This window comes from Cataglyphis hispanica, chromosome 3 (assembly GCF_021464435.1).
Source record: "Cataglyphis hispanica isolate Lineage 1 chromosome 3, ULB_Chis1_1.0, whole genome shotgun sequence".
Classification (NCBI taxonomy): domain Eukaryota; kingdom Metazoa; phylum Arthropoda; class Insecta; order Hymenoptera; family Formicidae; genus Cataglyphis; species Cataglyphis hispanica.
The window spans coordinates 9,976,618-9,997,422 of record NC_065956.1 but is presented as its reverse complement, the minus strand read 5'-3'; the positions used below and the strand labels follow the sequence as shown (position 1 = coordinate 9,997,422).

Below are 20,805 nucleotides of genomic sequence, written 5' to 3'. Positions count from 1 at the left end.
TAACACATAACACATAGAACACAATAAACTAAAATTAATGTAAACTAAAATTTTAGGCTAACATTATGTTTGAATAAACTGAACAATTTTTATTAATTCTATGACAGTGATACTATAATAAAAAACTAAAGTTAATGCAGTATAGCAAATTATATTCATATTGTTAATTAATAACAAAATCTATTTGGCTTTTTAATTAATAATAATTTTTTATTTTAGAATTTCAAATTCAATTTTCATTAAATTAATAAAAATAACTTATTATTGTTGTTTAAAGATAATTACATAAATATTACATACATGTTATAATTTTTCTATCTTGTTTTCTCTCCTCTCTGTAAATGTTATCAATATATTATATATTAAGATATATATTTCCATTTTTCTTACTTTTTTCTCTTATCCGTTATCTTAAACTCGCATTTCAATTTCACAGAATTCTTAAATATACATTATATGTAAGTATAAAAAATTTTATAGATTATTTTTATAAGCAAAATAAATTGTTCTCTCTCCTTTTTCTTTGTTACTAAATTTTAAATTGATGCCAAAGATTTGTCGTCTTTTATCAAGTTTTATTTTAAAAAAGAATGTTATTGCTTTTTTTTTAAAGAAAAATAATTTCTGTATGAGTACATTTCATTTTCTCTCCCTCTGCCTCTTTTAATTTTACTTAAATAAATGACGAAATGTTTGCAATCAATATATACATTACTTTGCAATATTAACGAATTAATAAATTAGAAACGCGCAATTGTAAATGCTTTAATCATCGGCCTTGCAGCACACAGCTGTCAAGTGCCCATTTCCTATTTCATTTCAGATGCAAAGTATCTTCCACTTATAACACTGCACTTTACTCTAGAAGCGTGCCACGCGTTTCAGTCAAAAGAAGTCACTTCCGACGGAATTTATCGTCAATACGTTCGACTATGAGTGACAAAGTCAACTGAGGATTTTATGCGATATCCATAGTGCACTGATAAGAGAGATAACGAAACGTACATCGCATGTATTTCGCTCACAAAATTATCAGTTACATACCGATTCTAAAGGAATACTCATCATGGTTCGTGATCGTATGCCCGATTTGCGTGCCGTTAGTATTCTTCTTTCTTTCTATAAATTATTAGAAATCTATCGAAAAATATAGCTTGAAATAATCAGATGCGTACATTGTTTCAAAAAATGCGGTCATGCATGAATCATTTGCAAATAAAGTTGTGACAAAGAAAGAAATACCGCTTTAAAATCAAGATTCAGAATTCATTGTTCTTTCTTGCTTCTTGTTATTTACATAATTTAGAGCCACTGTGTAAATTCGGATTAACTTGTAATCGGCACTTAAGTAATATCTTCAGTATTTTATTGATATATACATGCATATATGGACAAAATTATTAATTTTCTGTTGCTTATGACATGGAAAAAATTAGATTATGAATCACGAATTCAATAGTTAGAAATTTGAGCAATTCTGCTAGTTAAAATAATCGTCGATTAATTTAATCGGAGTTTAATTGAAGTAGCCTTTAAACGGCAAACTTATAAAGTTATCAAATAATGTACCAATTTTTCCAGAGTCGAAGTAACAGCAGTACCTTTGGCAAAGGGTTCTTGCAAGAAGTACACCTTCAAATAGCCCAAAATAAAAAGCTGAAGGAATTGCTCGACGAAGTACGTATAAATACTATTAAAATCACTTGTCTCGTAATAAAGATATGAATTGTGTTAGGTCGAGGAAATACGCATATTGATCCAGCTTATAGACAAAAACGTTTCTATTGTAAAAGACTTGCACAATAATATTCTATCGCACACAAATAAGGGTAAGTGCAATAATCATAAAATAATAGTGTAAATTTAAAATTTATATATATGTATACATATTCATACAGATGCATTTACAGACATACAAAAAGAATTGGAGACACGCACGAGTACGATCTCGCAGACGGCTTTTCGCGTACAGCAAAAGTTACGAGGTAGGTAGATTTGTACGTGAAATAACTCCTAGACAATTCTCTTTCTCTGGCGTTCGTATTGAACGAAATCACACCATTGGATCTTATCCTATTTTTTTAAAAATTTACGCCGAGAAGTATATTCCGGTGATATTTCTCGCTCGCTTGAGGATCTATGTAATCTTGGCGTGAAAGAATCTCTAGGATATGAATTTCGAATTGATATAGGAGTACTGGAAACAAAATTTGGCTCTGGAGGTGGCGTTTGTATTGACAAAAATCTTTCCAGATGTGTCGACGAGTTTGTAACTAACGTATCGTCGTAAGGTGTTGTGAGTTGCTGCAAGCAAATATCAGAATCTATCGATCTGTTCTTGTAACGCATTATTATCGAAGGTGAAAGACGGTGGAGTAGAATTTTGGGTGTCGATCGCCTGCATAGATTCAATAATTCCGAATCATTCCTATGATTTATAATAAATGATGAATTAGCGCTCCTATTATTATCGCTCTCTGAAACGGCTTTGTCTTTTAGTTTCCTGAAACATTATATTATCTTATTGTATATATTTTTAAAAAATTCTCTATATATATATATATATATATATACATATATATTCATATAATCAAAATAGCTCCAAGATAAAAAGCAATATTCTATAACGGGGCTAAACGTGTGTATGTGTGTGTGTGTGTATGTGTGTGTGTATGTGTGTGTGTGCGTGCGTGCGTGCGTGCGTGCGTGTATGTGTGTGTATGTATGTATGTATGTATGTATGTATGTATGTATGTATGTATGTATATGTATGTATGTATGTATGTATGTATGTATGTATGTATGTATGTATGTATGTATGTATGTATGTATGTATGTATGTATGTATGTATGTATGTATGTATGTATGTATGTATGTATGTATGTATGTATGTATGTATATGTATATGTATAAGTATATAAAGGAAGATTTATAAATTTATTAGACTGAAATACATACCGTTGATAATTATTCATTTCTTTTTCCAATTCAGGATATTCATTTAATACACCAACTAACTGCTCTTCATCATATTCCGAGTAGATCTTGAATAACAGACTCTCCACATCATCTTCCAAGCGAGACTTTAAAGCGGCAAGTTTCTTCTTTAGCATAATTAACGTAGGTAACAAATTGTCTAAATTATGTTTCTTCATCGCCGCTATAATAACATTCGTCGCTTTATTATTTGACGCATTAAGAATTTCCTCGAGCTCCAGTGTATCATCCTTTTGCTTCTCACTGAAGGACGATAATTGCAGACAATTATTACCGATTATGAGCACTGCATCCTTCAAGACACATGCTCCCTCTTCCGTCGTAATGTCAATAGAATCGTGATCACATATTTCACCAAATATATTCTTGGTTAATTTCATAATCAATTTAAGTTTTGCCGATGCATCTAAATGTTTCAGCATAAATTCATAAATAATGTTACGTTTGTCTTGATTCATCTTTCCAGGTAACGTCAACAGTCTCCTCTCTCGATCGCTCATTCTGTGACCACAGAACGCATTATGGGACCGATAATTGTTGTAATGATATATACTCTCAAGGAACTGCTTTAAAATTAAAGTCTTATTTTTTGCTAAAAGTTTTTCTTCCACTAGGAAGATCGTCAGCTCGCGTATCATATCATCCGCATCGGATAACATCGTCAATATATGAAAAAAGAATGGTCCCTTCATCTTTATAAAATCCTCCAACAACAGTTGAATAAATATCACAACTATAGCTTCTCTCACACTTGGATTCGAATCCTTCATGCTGATGCACATGTCAGGCAAATACGGCTCTACTAGGTCGGTAAATCTCACACAAATATCAGCCAACGCTTTCGCGGCATTTATCTTGACTGCGGTCTTTATCGGCAAACCCGGATTTGTTTCTTGGCGCATTAAATTTCCTAATATCGGCGTGACTTCTTTCGCGATTTCGCGATCTCTCAACGCTTGCTGACAAAGAATGACCACCGCGGATGCCTGAAGATTCTTCGTCTCTTTCGCAGCCTCTGGTAACAAATCCCATTGTAGCAACAATTGTTTTAGAGTTAGTAAAGTTGACGACGAAATCTTGTTGGTGCACAAAAGCGACGCGTGACCCAACGTACATATAGCTCTTATTTTAAGTATTTCTTGCGTAAGACTTGTATTTTCTTCCCATCTTAAATCTTGAATCTCCGCCTCTGACAGTTTCATTAATTCCAGCATATTCGTTTCCATCAATTGGCTACTCTTTTCGGCGTGCAAATATCGTAGTACAGCACTCAGGATATCCAGGCAAATGCTGATTAAGTTGAACGTGATCTCAAAGCGGCAAATACATTTGTAGAGATGCTGATGGAGATCTTCGAGGCAATCACGATCTAAAACGGACCATGCATGCCTCAAAACATGCAGAACCAAACTCGCGTGGTAATCGTTCTTCTGGATTATTTCTTTATAATCCGCGATATATTTATCTATAGTTGGAATCTTCATATTCTCAGCTAAAGCCGCTAACAGTATCCACGCGCCTATGTTGTTATCCGTACCGATGTGCGATTGTAAATTTGATATCACAGATTTTGTAATAACGCCATTCTTGATCCACAAGCCGCAAGCTTTCGACAAATGCTTTCTCATTCTCATATTACTCAATTTTTCTAACACTCTCCACGGCAGATTATTCGCAGCGTCCGGAATGTACGTAGAGGCTTTCATTATCCTATTTAACAACACGTTTCCCAAACATTCCAGTACCTTTTCTTGTACTTTAGCTTCGACATCGTATATCTGTGGTACAACAGCCTGTGTCCATTCGTCAAGAAGACTCAAATTATGAGGGAATTGTTCTAAAATATCTGAAAAAACATGCACCGCGAATTGACGTACAGTTAAAGTGGGATCCTTGCAATGATCGCTTATCACATGTATCATCTTGTCTGTAAGCGCTGGGAACATGATGGATAAATTTCTTAGAATCTTCAGAGCGCTTCGTTGAACGAGCGCGCGCTCGTCGTTAACTCTGTCCAGTAACATTGCAACAACAGTATTTGATCCTGGTAATGGATCAATGTTCTGCGACAACGCTTTTTCCAACTCATCGAGCATAGGAAACGGTTTATCCGATGTTGAAGCTTCAAATATGCTATCAAGAATCATTTTATCGGCATCATTGTTGCAATCGGAAAATGAAGCAAATGTGGCCATGGCTTTTCCTCTTACCAAGATTGACTGATCTATACAACGGGACGATACGACAGCTACTAAAATTCTTCTCATCTTCATTTTCATATCTTCGTTTAAATTGTCATTTGATAAAAAAAATTCCGTTAAAAGTTTTCCTATGATTTCTTGTGCAAATAGTCTACAAGATATTTTACCATTGTGTGAAAATAATATTATATCTTTGAAAACTGTTATTATAATGTTCATGTTACATATATTTAAAAGTTTTATTACAACAGCTGCTTGCTTTTGGCGACCTTCCGACCTTTCTGGACATTTCACCATCAATTGATGTATTAAAGTTATAACTGCCAGTGTTGTTTCTGTCTTGTGAATTTCCAACAAACCTTTAAAAAAATATATAACTGTTTCATGCATAATAACAATAGGGTTTGATTGCATGTTTGTGTGATGAAATAACAGATCAGGCAGCATATACTGCGCTATTAACATTATAGTCATAGCAACAGTGCCATGATTGCTACTGCATAGTTCTTGCAAAGCTATAAATGCATTCTGAGATAACGATGTCAGACCATAATTGTTGCGAGACTTAATATACATCTCCAGTCTAGTAATATCTAATAATGTGCATATTGTAACATCCAAGGACTCTGTATGCTCCTTGAAGCGAAATGATTTTAACATCGCAATAAGATCACAAATAATCTTATTTAATTCTTTTACAAGCTTCAACTTTTCCGAATCTAACATAACATAACAATCTGCTGATTCGTCATCAATATTAGAATTTAATATGTTTGTTTCTTTGGTGCTCTTTTTAACAGAAGAAATTATGCTTTCTGACATCTTCAAAGTTTTAATTGCTCTCTGGTATAAATTGGGATGATAAATTCCAAATGCATTGCTACCAGGTACTGTGAGAAGCATAAGATACAAACTTGTGGCCTCCAGACAAGCCTCGCCAGAGTCTTTGTTAATCTCAGCACATTGACCGGTCTTCATTATGTAACCAAGCATGGCAAGTAAACTACGTATGTTGATATTCAAGATCATCAGAGCTTGCCATGAGTATTCAGAGGTTTTACACTTACATTCGTTGGCGACGATCCATGCCTTTAGAACGAGACGGGACTTGTGTAACAACCGTCTTACGTCATTGCTCTCCAAGTACTCGAGATAATCATCGGGTACTTCGTTGTAAGTCACGAAGTCCGAATCCCAGATCGACTTGATCCAGTTTTCATCGAGATTTTCCAGCTTGAAATCGTGAAATATGCGCAACGATTCCATAATGCGAGAGAAATGAGTTGATTTTAAATTGCGCTCAAAACATTAAATCATTATCATTTTCTCCCACGTGCGACTCTCACCGATGTAAATATAACCTTAACTTATCGTTGCGATAATGCATAAAGATTTGGAGGGGTTTCAGGTTATCGTTTTCTTATGCGTATCGATAATTATTTTACGGTTCTGTCTTTTCAATATACATGGACCAGCCAATGTTGCGGAAAATTTATCACACAACATTTCGTTTACTAAAATAAAATGCAAGAGACGAACAATAGCATCCATGTAGAAGCGGTAAACTGAATGACCAATGACTGGTGATTGGTTACCAAATCATATACATAAGCGTAAAGCTGCTTATATATATCAAAGAGAACTGTAACGTTTCTCAAGCTTCTCTGTGTATATATATATATATATATATATATATATATATATATATATATATATATATATATAGTAGTATATATACATACTATATATATAGTATATATATAGTATATATATACATACTATATATATATATATACACAGAGAGAAGCTTGAGAAACGTTATATATTGAGAAACGAAATAATAATATGTATGCACGGATATGATTTATCTATGTGCACCTACCTGATCATTTATAGAAACAAATCAATTATTACTTAAAGATTATTATATCAATAATTCACGTTAATTTTATATATTTATTATAATAAAAATCATTTATATTAGAATTTATATATATATATATATATATATATATATATATGCAGGGTGTTCTGCAAAGATTGTGCCAACGCTCGTGAATGAATAGAGCACAGTAAACTGAACAGAAAAGTCCTTTACCATTTTTTGAGCTGAGCTTTCTTTTCGTTGTTATACGATATTAAAGTTAGCTAATCAACGCCTGTCTACAATGGAAAACAAAAGAGGTCGGAGTAACGAGACGGCTTTCTGCTGTATAGACAGGAGCTGATTAGCTATCTTTAACATCGTATAACAACGAAAAGAAAGCTCAGATCAAAAAATGGTAAAGGACTTTTCTGTTCAGTTTACTGTGCTCTACCCGTTCATGAGCGTTGGCACAATTTTTGCAGGACACCTGTATATATGTATGTGATGTGTGTGTGTGTGTGTGTGTGTGTGTGTGTATATATATATATATATATATATATATATATATATATAAATTTGAAGATAAATTAATATGTAATTTTTTAATGAAACATTAAAGAGTTCAATTTACGTATTTGTATTTTTCTCTCATAATTAATTTTGTCTCTGCTAATTATTTCCAGACTTAAGAAAAGATATTACAGCCATTGATGATTTGAGTATAGCTATAGCACAGAATGGATCTATATATACAAGAATTAAAATATTGCAATATACAACTATGATGCAAATATTTTCTGAGATTATGGAAGATTATAAATCATCATTATTAAAATATCATGATAAGTGTCTCTTGCTTTTGCAGCAGCAGCGTTCGTTAAGTATGTATTTATAAAAAATTTTGTTTATTAAAAATATATATATATATATATATATATATATATATATATATATATATTAATTCATCAAGTAGACTATTTGTTATTCTAGTAAGACGGCAAATTACAAGCGAGGAATTGGATCATATGCTGGATGCCCAAGAAAATAGCTTATTTGTTGACAATGTAAATATTAAATATTTGACTTTGCCACAATAGTGTGTCTTATGGATCTTATATCTTTATGTATCAAATATATGATTAATCATATGTAGATATGTAGATTTTAGAAGACAGCAAAATTGCAAGACAGCAATTATCAGATATAAAGAGTAGACATAATGATGTTCTAAAATTGGAAAAGTCTCTCATAGAAGTCAAGGAAATGTTTGGAGAAATTGCATTTTTAGTGGAAAAACAAGTGAGTATAAATATTTTTTGTTTAATAATAAAATCATATAACAATGTAACACAACGCAAATATGAAATATAAAATTTTTTTAATAGGGGGAACAAATCACTAACATAGAATATTTTGCTAATAAAACGACAGATAATATCGACGGTGGACGTATTCAATTAAAAAAGACAGAAAAAAGAAGTCACCGATATAGAAAGGTATTCTATTAAATATTTAGCAGCTTAGGTTTTACTTGATTTTATTTTGTGAAGGCGATATTATCATGATTGCAATTATTTTTACAGCGGAAGATCAAGATTACTATTATTGTAAGTCTGATAATAATAATTTTTCTTTTATTCATCATTATGTCATTTTAAAATACAAAATATTTCAGATATTTTAACTAATATTTTTAACTTTAGTGTAAATTATGTGAATAAAAACATATTTTGTGCATAATATGCATCTATTATATGATTAATAATTATTTTTTATTGTTAATACTCACGCATTTTTCAAAATAGTTTACAAGTGCTTTTGCACTCGGTCTTAATTTATAATTGGCTGTAGTACATATGAAAAATATTTCAAGTATCTTCTCATATTCTTTGCCCAAGTCAATTGCAGGTAAAGCTGGACGTGTACCTAAAACATCAGTTTTTAAATTTAATTTAATTGAATCTAATTCATTCTAGAATCTCTATAATTATAAATAATTAATAGGTATTTAAAATCGTGTACATTATTTACCATATTTACTGTTTGTACGTGGCATTATTTCTTTGAGAAAAGTAATACTTTCATCCATGTCAAATTTAGACTCATCCAATTGATTATTTGTCTCTGTAACTGAATAGTCAAATGATTCATTTTCATCAAGCTCTTCACTATGAGGTATTGATAAAGATATCATTTCCCAAAGAGTGAGACCATATGTCCAAATATCAGCAGCATTCGTCACTGGTCCATCTTCTGCAAGTTAAAATTTTTAGAGATTATATAATTGTGAATTAAAAAATAAATTTTGGAAATCGAATTTTTGAAATAACCATGATTTCAAAGATTATGAATTAAGCACTTTATATATGTAATTTTGAAGAATTAAAAATAGAAACACATGTAGTTAAACAAACAAACATACCAAGTACAATTTCAGGAGGATTCCAACATTCTGTTCCAACATAAGAAAAGTTGCCTTTTGACGTATCAATTTCTAAAGATTCTGTCAATGGCAAAGCATTCCCAAAATCGCACAATTTGACAACATTGAAATCATGGGATACCAAAACATTCCAACTTTTTATATCTCCATGTAATATGTATGCTGTATAATGTAAATACTTCAACCCTTTTGCAACTTCAAAACCAACTTTTAGAATATCCTTAGCTATGAAAGGTTCATCCTCTAAAAGATCTCGTCTTTCCTCTATCTTATCACCTAATTTATAAAGCAACATTAATATTAATGCAAATATATATATATATATATATATATATATATATATATATATATATATATATATATATCATAAAAGTGTTCAAATTATTCATTTTTGTAAATACCAAGTGATGTATCCAATGCTTCCATAGCCAAGCAAGGTTTTCCGTCTACTCCTGTGGTAAAGGCTCTGAAACCGACAATGTTAGGATGATTCAATTGTCGCAGAACATCTGCTTCTAATCGAAGACGCCCATTGTTTACTTCGTTGTTCCTTCCCTTTAGCCATTTTTTTACTGCCCAAGGTGAACGTGCAAGGCCTACTTTTGGCGATCTTTCCAACATGTACACAGCGACTCCTGAAAGATAATAAATATGCAAATATAATTATATAAATTTGAGCATAACTAGCATTAACATTAATTAAATATCTCTCTTTTATAGTAGGTATGGCCTGTAAAAACATTCGAAGACACATACATACCCGTGCCATAGCCTATCTGTTGCAAGAAAGGTGATGCTGGTATTTTTATGGGAGTATTTAATTCGGAATTATCCGTTTTGCTTTTGCATTTTACTCTCGTTGGTGTATTGAATTCAGCCATGTAAACAAAATGGAGAAAGAAGAAAAAAAAAACAAATAGACAGAACGACGAAACAAGGTATGTAACCGTTGACTTTCAAATAATTTAAATTTTAGCGAATTGCGCAAGCGCATTTTACGACAAATACGATTGGACCCGACAATACATCTATTCTTTTTTAGTTGCACTTTCTACACTTTGCTCTTTCTTCTCCTTCCCCCAAAAATAAAAATAAAAAATAATGATTGAATTTGAAATTTTTCTTCATCATAAAATAACGATCAAATAAATAGTCGGATTTAATTATCAGTCTTTAACGATAAAATAAAAAATTCAAAGTTGGAGACACACACAGGCCGATCGATCCTTCGCTTCTCCGAAATGAAATAGCAGGTGATTGGCCGTTCTCTCTGCGCGAGCACGTAAAATCTAGTGACCACTTATGCAGCCCTGACGTTTGTGCCCGAGGTTGGCGGTCCTGCGACCTGAAAGCAGTCGCTCGCTTCAAAAGAATCGAAGTAAAGATGGACTCCTGAGAAATTTTTATATACAGCAGTCCTCGTTCGACTTAAGAATACTTCGTTGTACTCGGTCGTTAAATCTCCATCCGGTGGGTCGCCCGGAGGGCTGACATTTCTTTTATGATCACGGTCGCGGTGTGAACGATGATCGTACAGGAACCAGTGCAGGTAAAAACTGGCTCGATCTCAGGGCTCTTTATCACGTTGCTGTAACATTGCGAATTTGTATATCGGGGCGCATCCACGTTCACCACTATTGACGTCCCGCTGATATCGAAAGCACACGCGCACGCATCTCGTGCCTGGCTTCAATTACGTCGTACGATGGTTTGGACGATCGTCCTTGTGGATCATCCTTTCCTAAAATCATTTCTTGGAACGACGATTCGATATTTTCCTTTCTTGTTTTTATCGAGGTATACGTGATCGGAATTGCTTGCTTCGCTGCGAAGAAAAGAACAGGACGAGCAAGGATTCTTCTATAAATAAGCGCGAAACTTCATCGTATATCTATATATATATATTTGTGGATGTTGATAATGAACAACAAAGAGAAATGTTTTCAGAGATTGCTTGTATCTATATGCCAAATAGTTAAAAATTAACATGTTGTTTTATGTATATATTATGGTTATCAAACATTGAATATTATGCATGCATAAGTTGAGTAGTGAGACATTTGGATCATTATTTTTAATTATATGTAATAAAATGTGCATATTGATTATATTCTATCTTATCAATTAAAGAAGCAAAGCAATATAAATTATATCAAACTTATATAGCATTTATGTAGCACTGTAATATATTAAAACATGAAAGATACTTTCTTTTAATATGTTTTAAGAAAAATTATTAAGCACAATACTAATTTATCAAAATCATTTAATCATTTAATATAATATGCAATAACATTTAATTAAAAAGTAAATCTATCTCTCAGATATTACATTGAAATCTAAGAATATAAATAGCATTACATATTAGTGAATGATTTACATTACAATAAATATTTTTCTACAGCCAAGTTTTTATATCATATGTTCTTGTTAAGTAAATCTCGCATGTTGCTCTTGCATAATTAATTATTAAGATATTGAATTTTTTAATTTTAGGCGGCCATATGGCATTGTTTGAATCATTATGCCTATCCAGATGCTATATTTTTGGCAGAAAGGTTATGTGCGGAAGGTATAGAATCTTTTACTTTATTTAATTTATAATATATACTGTGTATTTTTATACTCTTTCTTTTTTTAAAATAAAATAAAATTTATAATTATATATTAATACATATTGTATATTGTTATATAGTGGACACGGAGGAAAGTTTATTTCTTTTGGCAACATGTTACTATCGTTCTGGTCGGATTAGGCAAGCTTATGCCTTGTTATCCCAGAAAGCACCTAGTTCAGCACAATGTAGGTTTTTATTAGCAAAATGTTGTTACGATCTGGAAAAGTAAGTAATGTTGCTAATTTACATATTGCTCTGCATCTAATATGCACATATATGTTTAAAGATATCATTTTTTTTTTTAATTTCCAGGTACGCGGAAGCAGAAGCTGCGATAATTGGAGGGTATTACAAGCAGTTAAAAAGTCTGGAAGAAATAATAAGTCAATTTGGGGAACAGGCATGTTTTTCTCTGCAGATAATAGCAAAGATTTATTACAAGATGATGCGTACTGCGAGAGGCAACGAAGCGCATAAGTTAGCTTTAAAAATGAATCCCTTTCTTTGGCATTCGTTTGAAGAGCTCTGTAACGTCGGCGAAAAGGTGGATCCTGCCAAGATTTTTCAAGTAGACAAATTAGATTCCTTTGCCATGTGTCACGGTACTGCGTCTACGCTTAGCTATGTCACCGAACCAGATCTTATTGTACCTGGAAATAATGCCAACAATACACCTATATCAAACGGCACTAACTTGTATGTATATATTATAAAATATATCATAAAATAATTTTATTAATATTTTATTTGCACATTGTAGAACACCAGTGATGGCACCGACGTTGATAAATGGCGGCCAAATGCGTTTGTGTTCTTCTATAGAGGATACTCCGCAAAATGCGCCAGTTCATTACAACTGTACCTCGCCGAAAATCAAACTGTTGCGTTATCGAAGTATGTTTAGCAATTCCATGAGTCCGCTTACGCCTAGTTTCGGCATTTTGCCGTTGGAAAATAATACACCTGAGTCGACTGTTCCACCTTCGCACACGACTCTCATGGAGGCCAACGATCAGAAAAGTCTGGCAAAACGCGTCAGTAGTTTGAGAGCTCATGTAGGAGTAAGTACAATTTTTCAGCTTATAATATGTTGTCTGAGTTCATAATAGCATTTTTCATAATATATCTGAGTTACATGGTAACATAATACATTTTTGCGTTCGCATTTTTTTTAGCAATTAATGTCAAGGAAAGAGACACCATTGCAACAAGGCAAATCGGTATTTTCGCAATCGGGTAATGCAAGCAATACTGCCAATATCGTGACAGTGACAGCCGCTAATCCGACTTCACCTCCATCACCGACATTTCAGAGCACTAACGTTAGACGCTCGTCGCGACTCTTCAGTCACAATTCAGTAAAAGTATGACTTTTCACTTTGATTCTTCTAGTTACGTTCGTTTACTTGCAATCTTGATACGACTTGCATATATTTCAGGAGAATAACAAATCACCTAATAGGAATAAATTTGCAACTCCAAAGTCTCCATCTCGGAAGACGAAAGCAAGACTTGCTAAAACAAATTTGAACAAGACCAACTTCAACGAATTAAACGAGAGAAATAGGAACGAGAAGGAGAAGAGCGAAACGATTACTTCGGAAAAAGCAGTGGCTAATGCAAATGCGCTTAACGCCCAAAATAATAACATTCATTCCGGAATAACATTGCAAAAGCAATCTGCGGGTATGTTAGTTATTGAATCAATATTTTAATTTCTTTGATTTTTTTTTTTTTTTTTATTAGAAGAGATAGTTTTATATCTGTAATTTTTCAGAAGGATTGATGTCTCTGTTGCGAGAATTAGGGACAGCGTATGAGTACTTGAGTCAGTTTAAATGTTCGCAGGCTGTTGAGATTTTAAGTATACTACCAACACAGCATTATAATACTGGTTGGGTACTTTCTATGTTGGCTCGTGCACATTTCGAAATGATGGATTACAAAAAAGCTGCTAGGTAATAATTTTTTAATAATTATCAAAGAAACATTAGATTTGTCTGTTTCAATATTTTTTTATGTTAATAAAATAGTGCATATTTAGGTTTTGAAATGAGAAAAAGATAAGAAATACATCAGAAAGTAAAAGTATGACTAAAATTGATTGTCTCTGATACTTTTACATTTCTTCGTAATTTTTACTAATTTAGTTCATTTCTTTTTTTGTGCAGTTATTTTGCGGAAGTGCGACAGTTAGAGCCACAGAGGACAGAACTGATGGAAATTTATAGTACTGTTCTTTGGCATCTGCATGCAGAAGTACAGTTGTCTACACTTGCTCAAGATTTAGTTTCCCAAGACCGTAATTCGGCGGCAGCATGGTGCGCCACGGGCAATCTCTTTTCGGCGCAAACGGAACACGAGACGGCGATCAAATTTTTCCAAAGAGCTGTTCAGGTATTTATAAGCTTAATTTAATATACATGTCTAACTATTATCTCTTCGAATCAAAATGATATGCGATTCTCTGACATCTTTTTAGGTGGATCCTAATTTTCCGTATGCTTATACATTGCTAGGACACGAGTATGTCTTGACTGAAGAGCTAGATAAGGCAATTACTGCTTTCCGTAATGCTATCAGACTTGATCCCAGGCATTATAATGCATGGTAAGTTTTTGTTAAAGAGATATTTATTTTTATTTAATACGTTAATTAAGTCTACTATTTTTTAATTATTCTCTGAGTTTAAACTATTCTCTGCATATTTAAGGTTCGGACTGGGAACGATATTTTCAAAACAGGAACAATATAGTTTGGCAGAGTTACACTTTAAACGGGCCTTACAAATAAATCCACAGAATTCTGCGCTAATGTGCCACATAGGCGTCGTGCAACATGCTCTGAAGAAAACCGACCAGGCATTAAAAACTCTAAATACCGCATTAGTTAATGATCCGGATAATACTTTGTGCAAGTTTCATCGAGCGAGCATCAACTTTTCAATCGGTCGACATATGGAAGCTCTCAGAGAATTCGAGGAACTAAAGAACATTATACCCAAAGAATCTCTAGTCTATTATTCGATAGGAAAGGTAAGAGATTCTTAAATGATAGTCTAGATTTCTAATACTCGTTTCGTGTATTTTTATGTTCTTTTTTTTTATTTATAGGTACATAAAAAATTAGGCAATACCCATCTCGCGTTAATGTACTTTAGTTGGGCGACGGATCTAGATCCAAAGGGTGTTAATAGTCAAATTAAAGAAGCTATATTGAGTCCCGGTCAAGGAGATGATGATTCTCCACCAACGCAATCAGGTATTATCAGATATAAAATACATAAACTTTAAGACAATTTATGTCCAAAATGTCAGATGTTTTAAATTTATATAATTGATGTCATTTTTTGATTGTATTTTCGTTATAAGTATTTGTTATATAGTGATTTATAATATAATGATTTACATAATAAAAATTTATATCAATACTTATTCCAAGTTATTATAGCAGATGAACAGCAAGCACAAAATAATTCAATGGAACAGGACATCGAAACGAATAGGGAGGGAAGCGCCGCGCCTCTTGCTGGAAATGTCTCCGTTGAGCCTCATGGTGATGACAGTGATGACAGTTTATGAAAACAATATGCGAGACTTTCGTGAAAAAAAACGAAGCGTTATTATTCTCATTGAGTCATTCGAATTATTTGTTCGCCGGCCTGGCTTTGCTTGCAGAATCGATAAAATTATTGATTCGCTATCATTGATTTAAATCAAAGCAGTTTTCGATATTCTTCGAAAACTGTGAACTGTCTGTGCGATGTGATTAGGTTAAAAGAAACCATTATATTATCCTTTCCGCATCGTCGAATTTCTTTTTTGTGTCTTGTGTAAGTTCTTATACATATATATATGTGGATGCGGTGCCATTGCGACAACAGAAAATTCGCGTATCGTATCCTTCATCAACTTGTACATTACGCGTTTACCTCTGTATATTTTTTTACGGTTGCTCTCGATCGCCTTTTGTATTTCTTCATACTTCTTCTTCAATCGTCGTTCCCTCTTGTGCCTCGTTTCATAAAATTCATTTAAGCCTGGTGCGACGAAAGTTCGCGAAACTTTAATTTAAACAAGATTTAAATCGAAATAAGAGCATATATATACATATATACATATACGAAAGAAAACATATACATAGTATCGGGAGTTTTTTCCTATTTCACGGAGACGAGGTATTAGAGATCCACGGTTGAGTAGAAATTATCGCATCGTGAAAAGAAATGAAAGAATGTAACCGTAAGCATGTCTCGTACGTAGTTAGGTAATGTAATTAATTAATCGTTTTTGAGTAAGAGAGGAAAGAGAGTCTTGTGTAAATGTAAATTATTATTACCGTGTATTTACCGCTATTATTACTACTACAATTAGTGCTATTATTACTATTCGTATGATTATCATTGTTGATTTATATAGTGATTGTGGAGATATATCGTCGGTCGCTCGGCGTCAGAGCGACCATTGGACGATCGTGCAATTCTCATCGTGAAATAAGATCTTTTAATCGATCGAACATACGAATTCGCGACTGCAATTTCGGTGATTCAATAATCGTACGATTTATATTCGGTTTCGATTTCGATAACCGGAATTAGCATACTCGCACAAATGTCTATATATATATAGAGAAACGCTCGTCGGATTATATTCTTAATAGTGCTGGACAGAATTTATGACGTTTACGACGTCGTTCTTCGTTACCGATATTAGGTGTACAATGCAAACTGTGTCAATTCCGAATTTTCCGGAATAAAAATCGTTACGTGTTATTCCTGAAAGTATATACGTTCATCTCTAATTTCGAGCGAATTGAGTTACGATCGTTTATCGCGCGTGACTGTAACGCTTTATATTGTACACGTAATTAAACGAAAGACACGTCACGAAAAAAGAAAAGCTAATTGTACTGACTGAGAAATACGTCTGTGTGATACAAGACGCGCGTATCTTCCTCTTATTTCTCTCCCACTCTCCTTTTTTTAATCTCTCTCTCTTTTTCTCTTTTAATTTATTTATTTACTTCGCATTCTTTCTTCTCGCGCGTCTTTCCGCATGCGTCTCGTGTCTTTGAGAGAGAACGCGAAAGTAAAGTCTCTCGCATCTGTTGCATACATAGCAAAACGACGAATCGAATTATTTTATCCTCGTACGCGTTTATTTTTCTCACCGAACGGAAAATTGAATCAGATCTACTAAAGAGATTTAGGAAACAACTACGCATATGTATGCGATGTTTGCATGTCTTTATCCAGCTTCCGCGATATCGAAACCGCGATGGTTCGATCGAATTTAACAATCGCTGCCGTGTTACTCGTTAAAAAAAAAAGAGGTGTATGCGCGAAATAAAGGCCTGCACTTTTTATGAAACGCTATTTGCTGTTTTGGCGAACACATTACACCTGTGTCCTACGTCGACAATAATAATATACGTGTCGAAAGAAATTTATCTGATAGAGTTCTGTTTGTTACCCAATTTATTTATCAATAAGTCATCACAATATTTTTGCAAAGAAAATTTTCGATTAGCCACAGTGATTTTCCAGCAGAGCGAAACTTAACATTTTAAACCTAATCCTATAAGGATTTTTATTAAAAATAAAATATATATTCCAAGAAACGATAATGTGTTTACAACGAAGCGAGATAACATTGGAAAATAATCACTGATACGGAAATCGAAACGTTGCCGCGAGGGGAGTAAGACGATGGATGTCGACCCACGGGTCGGATGTTTATTTCGCCTTCAGTTTGTCATTTCTTACTGTTGAACCAAGAGTCAAGATAGTACAAGTCTTACAGTTTGTCGCACACAGTGTATGATGCGGCAAACGGATCGAACGGTGAGCATGATCCTACGAAGGCCCAGGAGGGATTCCGACCTTGTGCTATCGTATTTCGGTCATCTCAAGGAACATCTCTTTAAATTCCTCGTCATCGGTGACTACGGTGTCGGTAAGTTGCTACCGATTCGTAGTAAATAAACGATTGCTTGCATTCGGCATCATAATTTATATATTATTTGTAATATATCATTAGCACACACTTGAAAAGTATAAATTTTCGTCCAAGTGATAAGAGAAAGAGAAAAGTATCACACACAAGAAAATATCCGATATCTTCCTATTATCTACCTTAATTCTATCGATTATTTCAAAATTGATTTTGTAAAAGCATTTAATGAATTACGAGCTTAATTTTTTTATGCAATCTGGAAAATTCTATATAATTTTCAATATAACTATTTTACAAAGTTTTAAAAATTGATAATTTTGATAAAATTACAAAAATCTTTCTGCACAATTTTTCGTATATGTTGTAAATATTTACAATAATGCTTTAGAATCGTTTACATGGAATTTTGTAAAATTGCTTTTATACAAAATGGATTTTTTAAAACTCAAATTTATAATTTTGCTTAAATTTTGACAGAAGTTTCTTATTTCAGGCAAAACTGCGCTGGTTAGAAGATACACGGAAGGTAAAAATTTACAATTTCTTATTTACCTCCTCCGATTTCTTGTCAATCAGAATTATTCTTGCACGCAAAAAGTTCTCGTTATTAAAAATATTAAACATAGACATATATTGCGATCGCACATAAGAGAGGAGCAAAGCAAGAGATTACAAAATAGCGCGTTTAAAGAGAGAGAGAAAGAAATGAGAAATGCGCGCAAGCCGGCTTATCTGCTTTAAAGACACGTGCGTCAAAACGTCAACGTATACAGCTGCAACTACGATACTACATCTGCATAATTAAAATTCGTACATCGTCAATATCGTTATTGTATATGTATCATCGAAACTGTCTTTTCCAGGAAAGTTTTCCTCCAATTACAAGATCACCATAGGCGCCGATTTTGCGATAAAAACGCTCGATTGGGATCCGCATACTAAAATAAACTTGCAGTTATGGTACGACAGTTTCTCAACGCGCATAATTTATCAATTTTGCTATTCTATTTTTTTTTTTCAATCTTCTTTGCTTATATTTTGCGATGATCTCTCGAAATTTTTCTTAATCTCGCAAACTCACTATAGAAATAAGGAAGAAAACGATAATTTTATTACTAATATTTCAGGGACATCGCCGGTCACGAGAGATTCGGATACATGACAAGGGTCTATTATAAATATGCGTAAATATGACTTTAATACACGCCTCTTATCGGATTTAGTCGATGTTTTTGTGCGTATTTCATTTTAAATATTTTATTATTATTTATGAATAATTTATATATACTTTGATCTCTAATGATATGCTTTATCGAAACAAGACTAGGACGACTATATCCCTTGACCGATCGATTGAAAATTTCAAATCAATAACCGACTTCTTGTTCATTGATCTAAATTACATTAATATAGAGTGGCCGCGGCTCTCGTATTTGACATTTCGCGCGCGGCGACCTTTCAATCGATGAAGAAGTGGCTGTACGATCTCAGGGAAAAGATCACATTACCAGATGGCTCGGATATACCGATCGTTCTTTTGGCGAACAAGTGCGATATATCAGTCGCCGTGACTGACGAACAGATCTCCAAGTTCTGTAAGGAAAACAAGATAAACGCCTGGTACGCGACCTCCGCCAAAAACAATACCAATGTCGGTAGGTAGATCGGAAACGATTGAAAACTTATTCTCGTAAATCATCTCTTCTTTTGCACACGATTTATATGTTCTAAAAAAATTTATCTTTGATATTTAATCTTGATATTACATCTTGATATTTTTATATTATATTTCTATTTGAGATATATTTATATTTCTTTTTGGAGACAGATTCAAGCTTGAAAATAAACTTTATATTTTGTTACATTAATCTCGCGCAGTTTTAATTATTTTATTATCGTGGCACAAGTTTATATAATCATCGATATATGTTACATATATCGAAAATGTTCTAGATTTTGCAAATAGTATACAAATATACTTTCTATGGAATGTGCATTATTTAAATCCATTTGAAAACGCTATACGATTAAGAAATCTTAGACGAAATCTTCTATGACTAATAATTGAAGTAAGCAAGTCGAGAACTAATTGCGCTATTATAAAAATTCCAGATACAGCAATGCGCTATTTGGTGGAGAAGGTGTTGTGCTCGAAAATTGACAATGGTGTACACGATTCGATAAAATTACAACGTGAGAACTTGTCGAAACATGAGTTTAGTTGCTGCAAATAAAGCGAAAAGGACATTTATTTTAAGATTTTATGATCACTCAAAGATATATATATATATGTTGAACGAAGCATGTATCAACGACGAGATAAACAATCGAAAAATCTTGGAACATAGTCATAAAATGTTCCATGCGAACGAAAAGTGAAACTATAATTACGTCGTCGAAAAATTTCTATATTAAAAATTTTTATATTGTAATACACAACATTTGTTTTATACAATAATCTTTTTTGTCATTTTTACATTTATATCACTAACTGCGTCAGTAAGATTGTTCTTTTCCTTAAACGTTTTGTAATAAATCATAGGAAAAATAATTATAAATATTATAATTAGCCTTTTAATCATATCTAAAGTGACAACTTTTAATAAAAATTTTTTGAATTTTCCGAAATATTTCATATTTGTAACATCTTGTAGATATCTTTATTATCAACGTTAATTATCCATATATCAACAAGCTTTTTTCCACTAATATATAACAGATAAT

General features: G+C 32.9%; 5 protein-coding genes across 9 annotated transcripts; 3 read left to right on the top strand and 2 right to left on the bottom strand.

Moving 5' to 3' along the window:
- The first annotated feature begins 23 nt into the window (after positions 1 to 23).
- Positions 24 to 8,812, top strand: LOC126848112 (syntaxin-1A-like). Its single transcript, XM_050588704.1, has 9 exons — positions 24 to 1,099; positions 1,582 to 1,677; positions 1,736 to 1,829; positions 1,911 to 1,985; positions 7,750 to 7,947; positions 8,057 to 8,130; positions 8,228 to 8,365; positions 8,452 to 8,562; positions 8,650 to 8,812. Exons 1-9 carry the CDS (start codon positions 1,067 to 1,069, stop codon positions 8,722 to 8,724), a joined length of 894 nt encoding a protein of 297 aa, XP_050444661.1. The 5' UTR covers positions 24 to 1,066; the 3' UTR covers positions 8,725 to 8,812.
- LOC126848108 (condensin-2 complex subunit D3-like) lies at positions 1,979 to 6,772 on the bottom strand. Its single transcript, XM_050588695.1, has 2 exons — positions 2,960 to 6,772; positions 1,979 to 2,503 (listed from the first exon to the last, which is right to left on the bottom strand). The coding sequence occupies exons 1-2, from the start codon at positions 6,463 to 6,465 to the stop codon at positions 2,074 to 2,076; spliced, it is 3,936 nt and encodes a 1,311-aa protein (XP_050444652.1). The 5' UTR covers positions 6,466 to 6,772; the 3' UTR covers positions 1,979 to 2,073.
- Positions 8,813 to 8,816: 4 nt separating the features above from the next.
- On the bottom strand, positions 8,817 to 10,536 carry LOC126848110 (lymphokine-activated killer T-cell-originated protein kinase). 2 transcript variants are annotated; one of them, XM_050588701.1, is made up of 5 exons: positions 10,270 to 10,536; positions 9,911 to 10,144; positions 9,489 to 9,785; positions 9,098 to 9,319; positions 8,817 to 8,992 (listed from the first exon to the last, which is right to left on the bottom strand). In XM_050588701.1, the coding sequence occupies exons 1-5, from the start codon at positions 10,388 to 10,390 to the stop codon at positions 8,832 to 8,834; spliced, it is 1,035 nt and encodes a 344-aa protein (XP_050444658.1). In that variant the 5' UTR covers positions 10,391 to 10,536; the 3' UTR covers positions 8,817 to 8,831. The 2 variants fall into 2 exon arrangements, with proteins under 2 accessions (XP_050444658.1, XP_050444659.1); XM_050588702.1 differs by having other exon boundaries at positions 10,266 to 10,405.
- A 315-nt stretch (positions 10,537 to 10,851) lies between these two features.
- Positions 10,852 to 17,067, top strand: LOC126848109 (cell division cycle protein 27 homolog). 4 transcript variants are annotated; one of them, XM_050588697.1, is made up of 13 exons: positions 10,852 to 11,058; positions 12,006 to 12,081; positions 12,205 to 12,352; positions 12,440 to 12,823; positions 12,888 to 13,188; positions 13,303 to 13,491; positions 13,567 to 13,813; positions 13,908 to 14,085; positions 14,299 to 14,524; positions 14,610 to 14,737; positions 14,841 to 15,162; positions 15,241 to 15,388; positions 15,569 to 17,067. In XM_050588697.1, the coding sequence occupies exons 1-13, from the start codon at positions 11,035 to 11,037 to the stop codon at positions 15,706 to 15,708; spliced, it is 2,511 nt and encodes an 836-aa protein (XP_050444654.1). In that variant the 5' UTR covers positions 10,852 to 11,034; the 3' UTR covers positions 15,709 to 17,067. The 4 variants fall into 4 exon arrangements, with proteins under 4 accessions (XP_050444654.1, XP_050444657.1, XP_050444655.1 ...); XM_050588700.1 differs by having other exon boundaries at positions 13,905 to 14,085; positions 15,581 to 17,067; XM_050588698.1 differs by having other exon boundaries at positions 13,905 to 14,085; positions 15,578 to 17,067.
- A 153-nt stretch (positions 17,068 to 17,220) lies between these two features.
- LOC126848113 (ras-related protein Rab-7L1-like) lies at positions 17,221 to 20,632 on the top strand. The gene is made up of 6 exons (XM_050588705.1): positions 17,221 to 18,081; positions 18,575 to 18,607; positions 18,945 to 19,041; positions 19,209 to 19,265; positions 19,495 to 19,736; positions 20,194 to 20,632. The coding sequence occupies exons 1-6, from the start codon at positions 17,946 to 17,948 to the stop codon at positions 20,313 to 20,315; spliced, it is 687 nt and encodes a 228-aa protein (XP_050444662.1). The 5' UTR covers positions 17,221 to 17,945; the 3' UTR covers positions 20,316 to 20,632.
- The last annotated feature ends 173 nt before the right edge of the window (positions 20,633 to 20,805 follow it).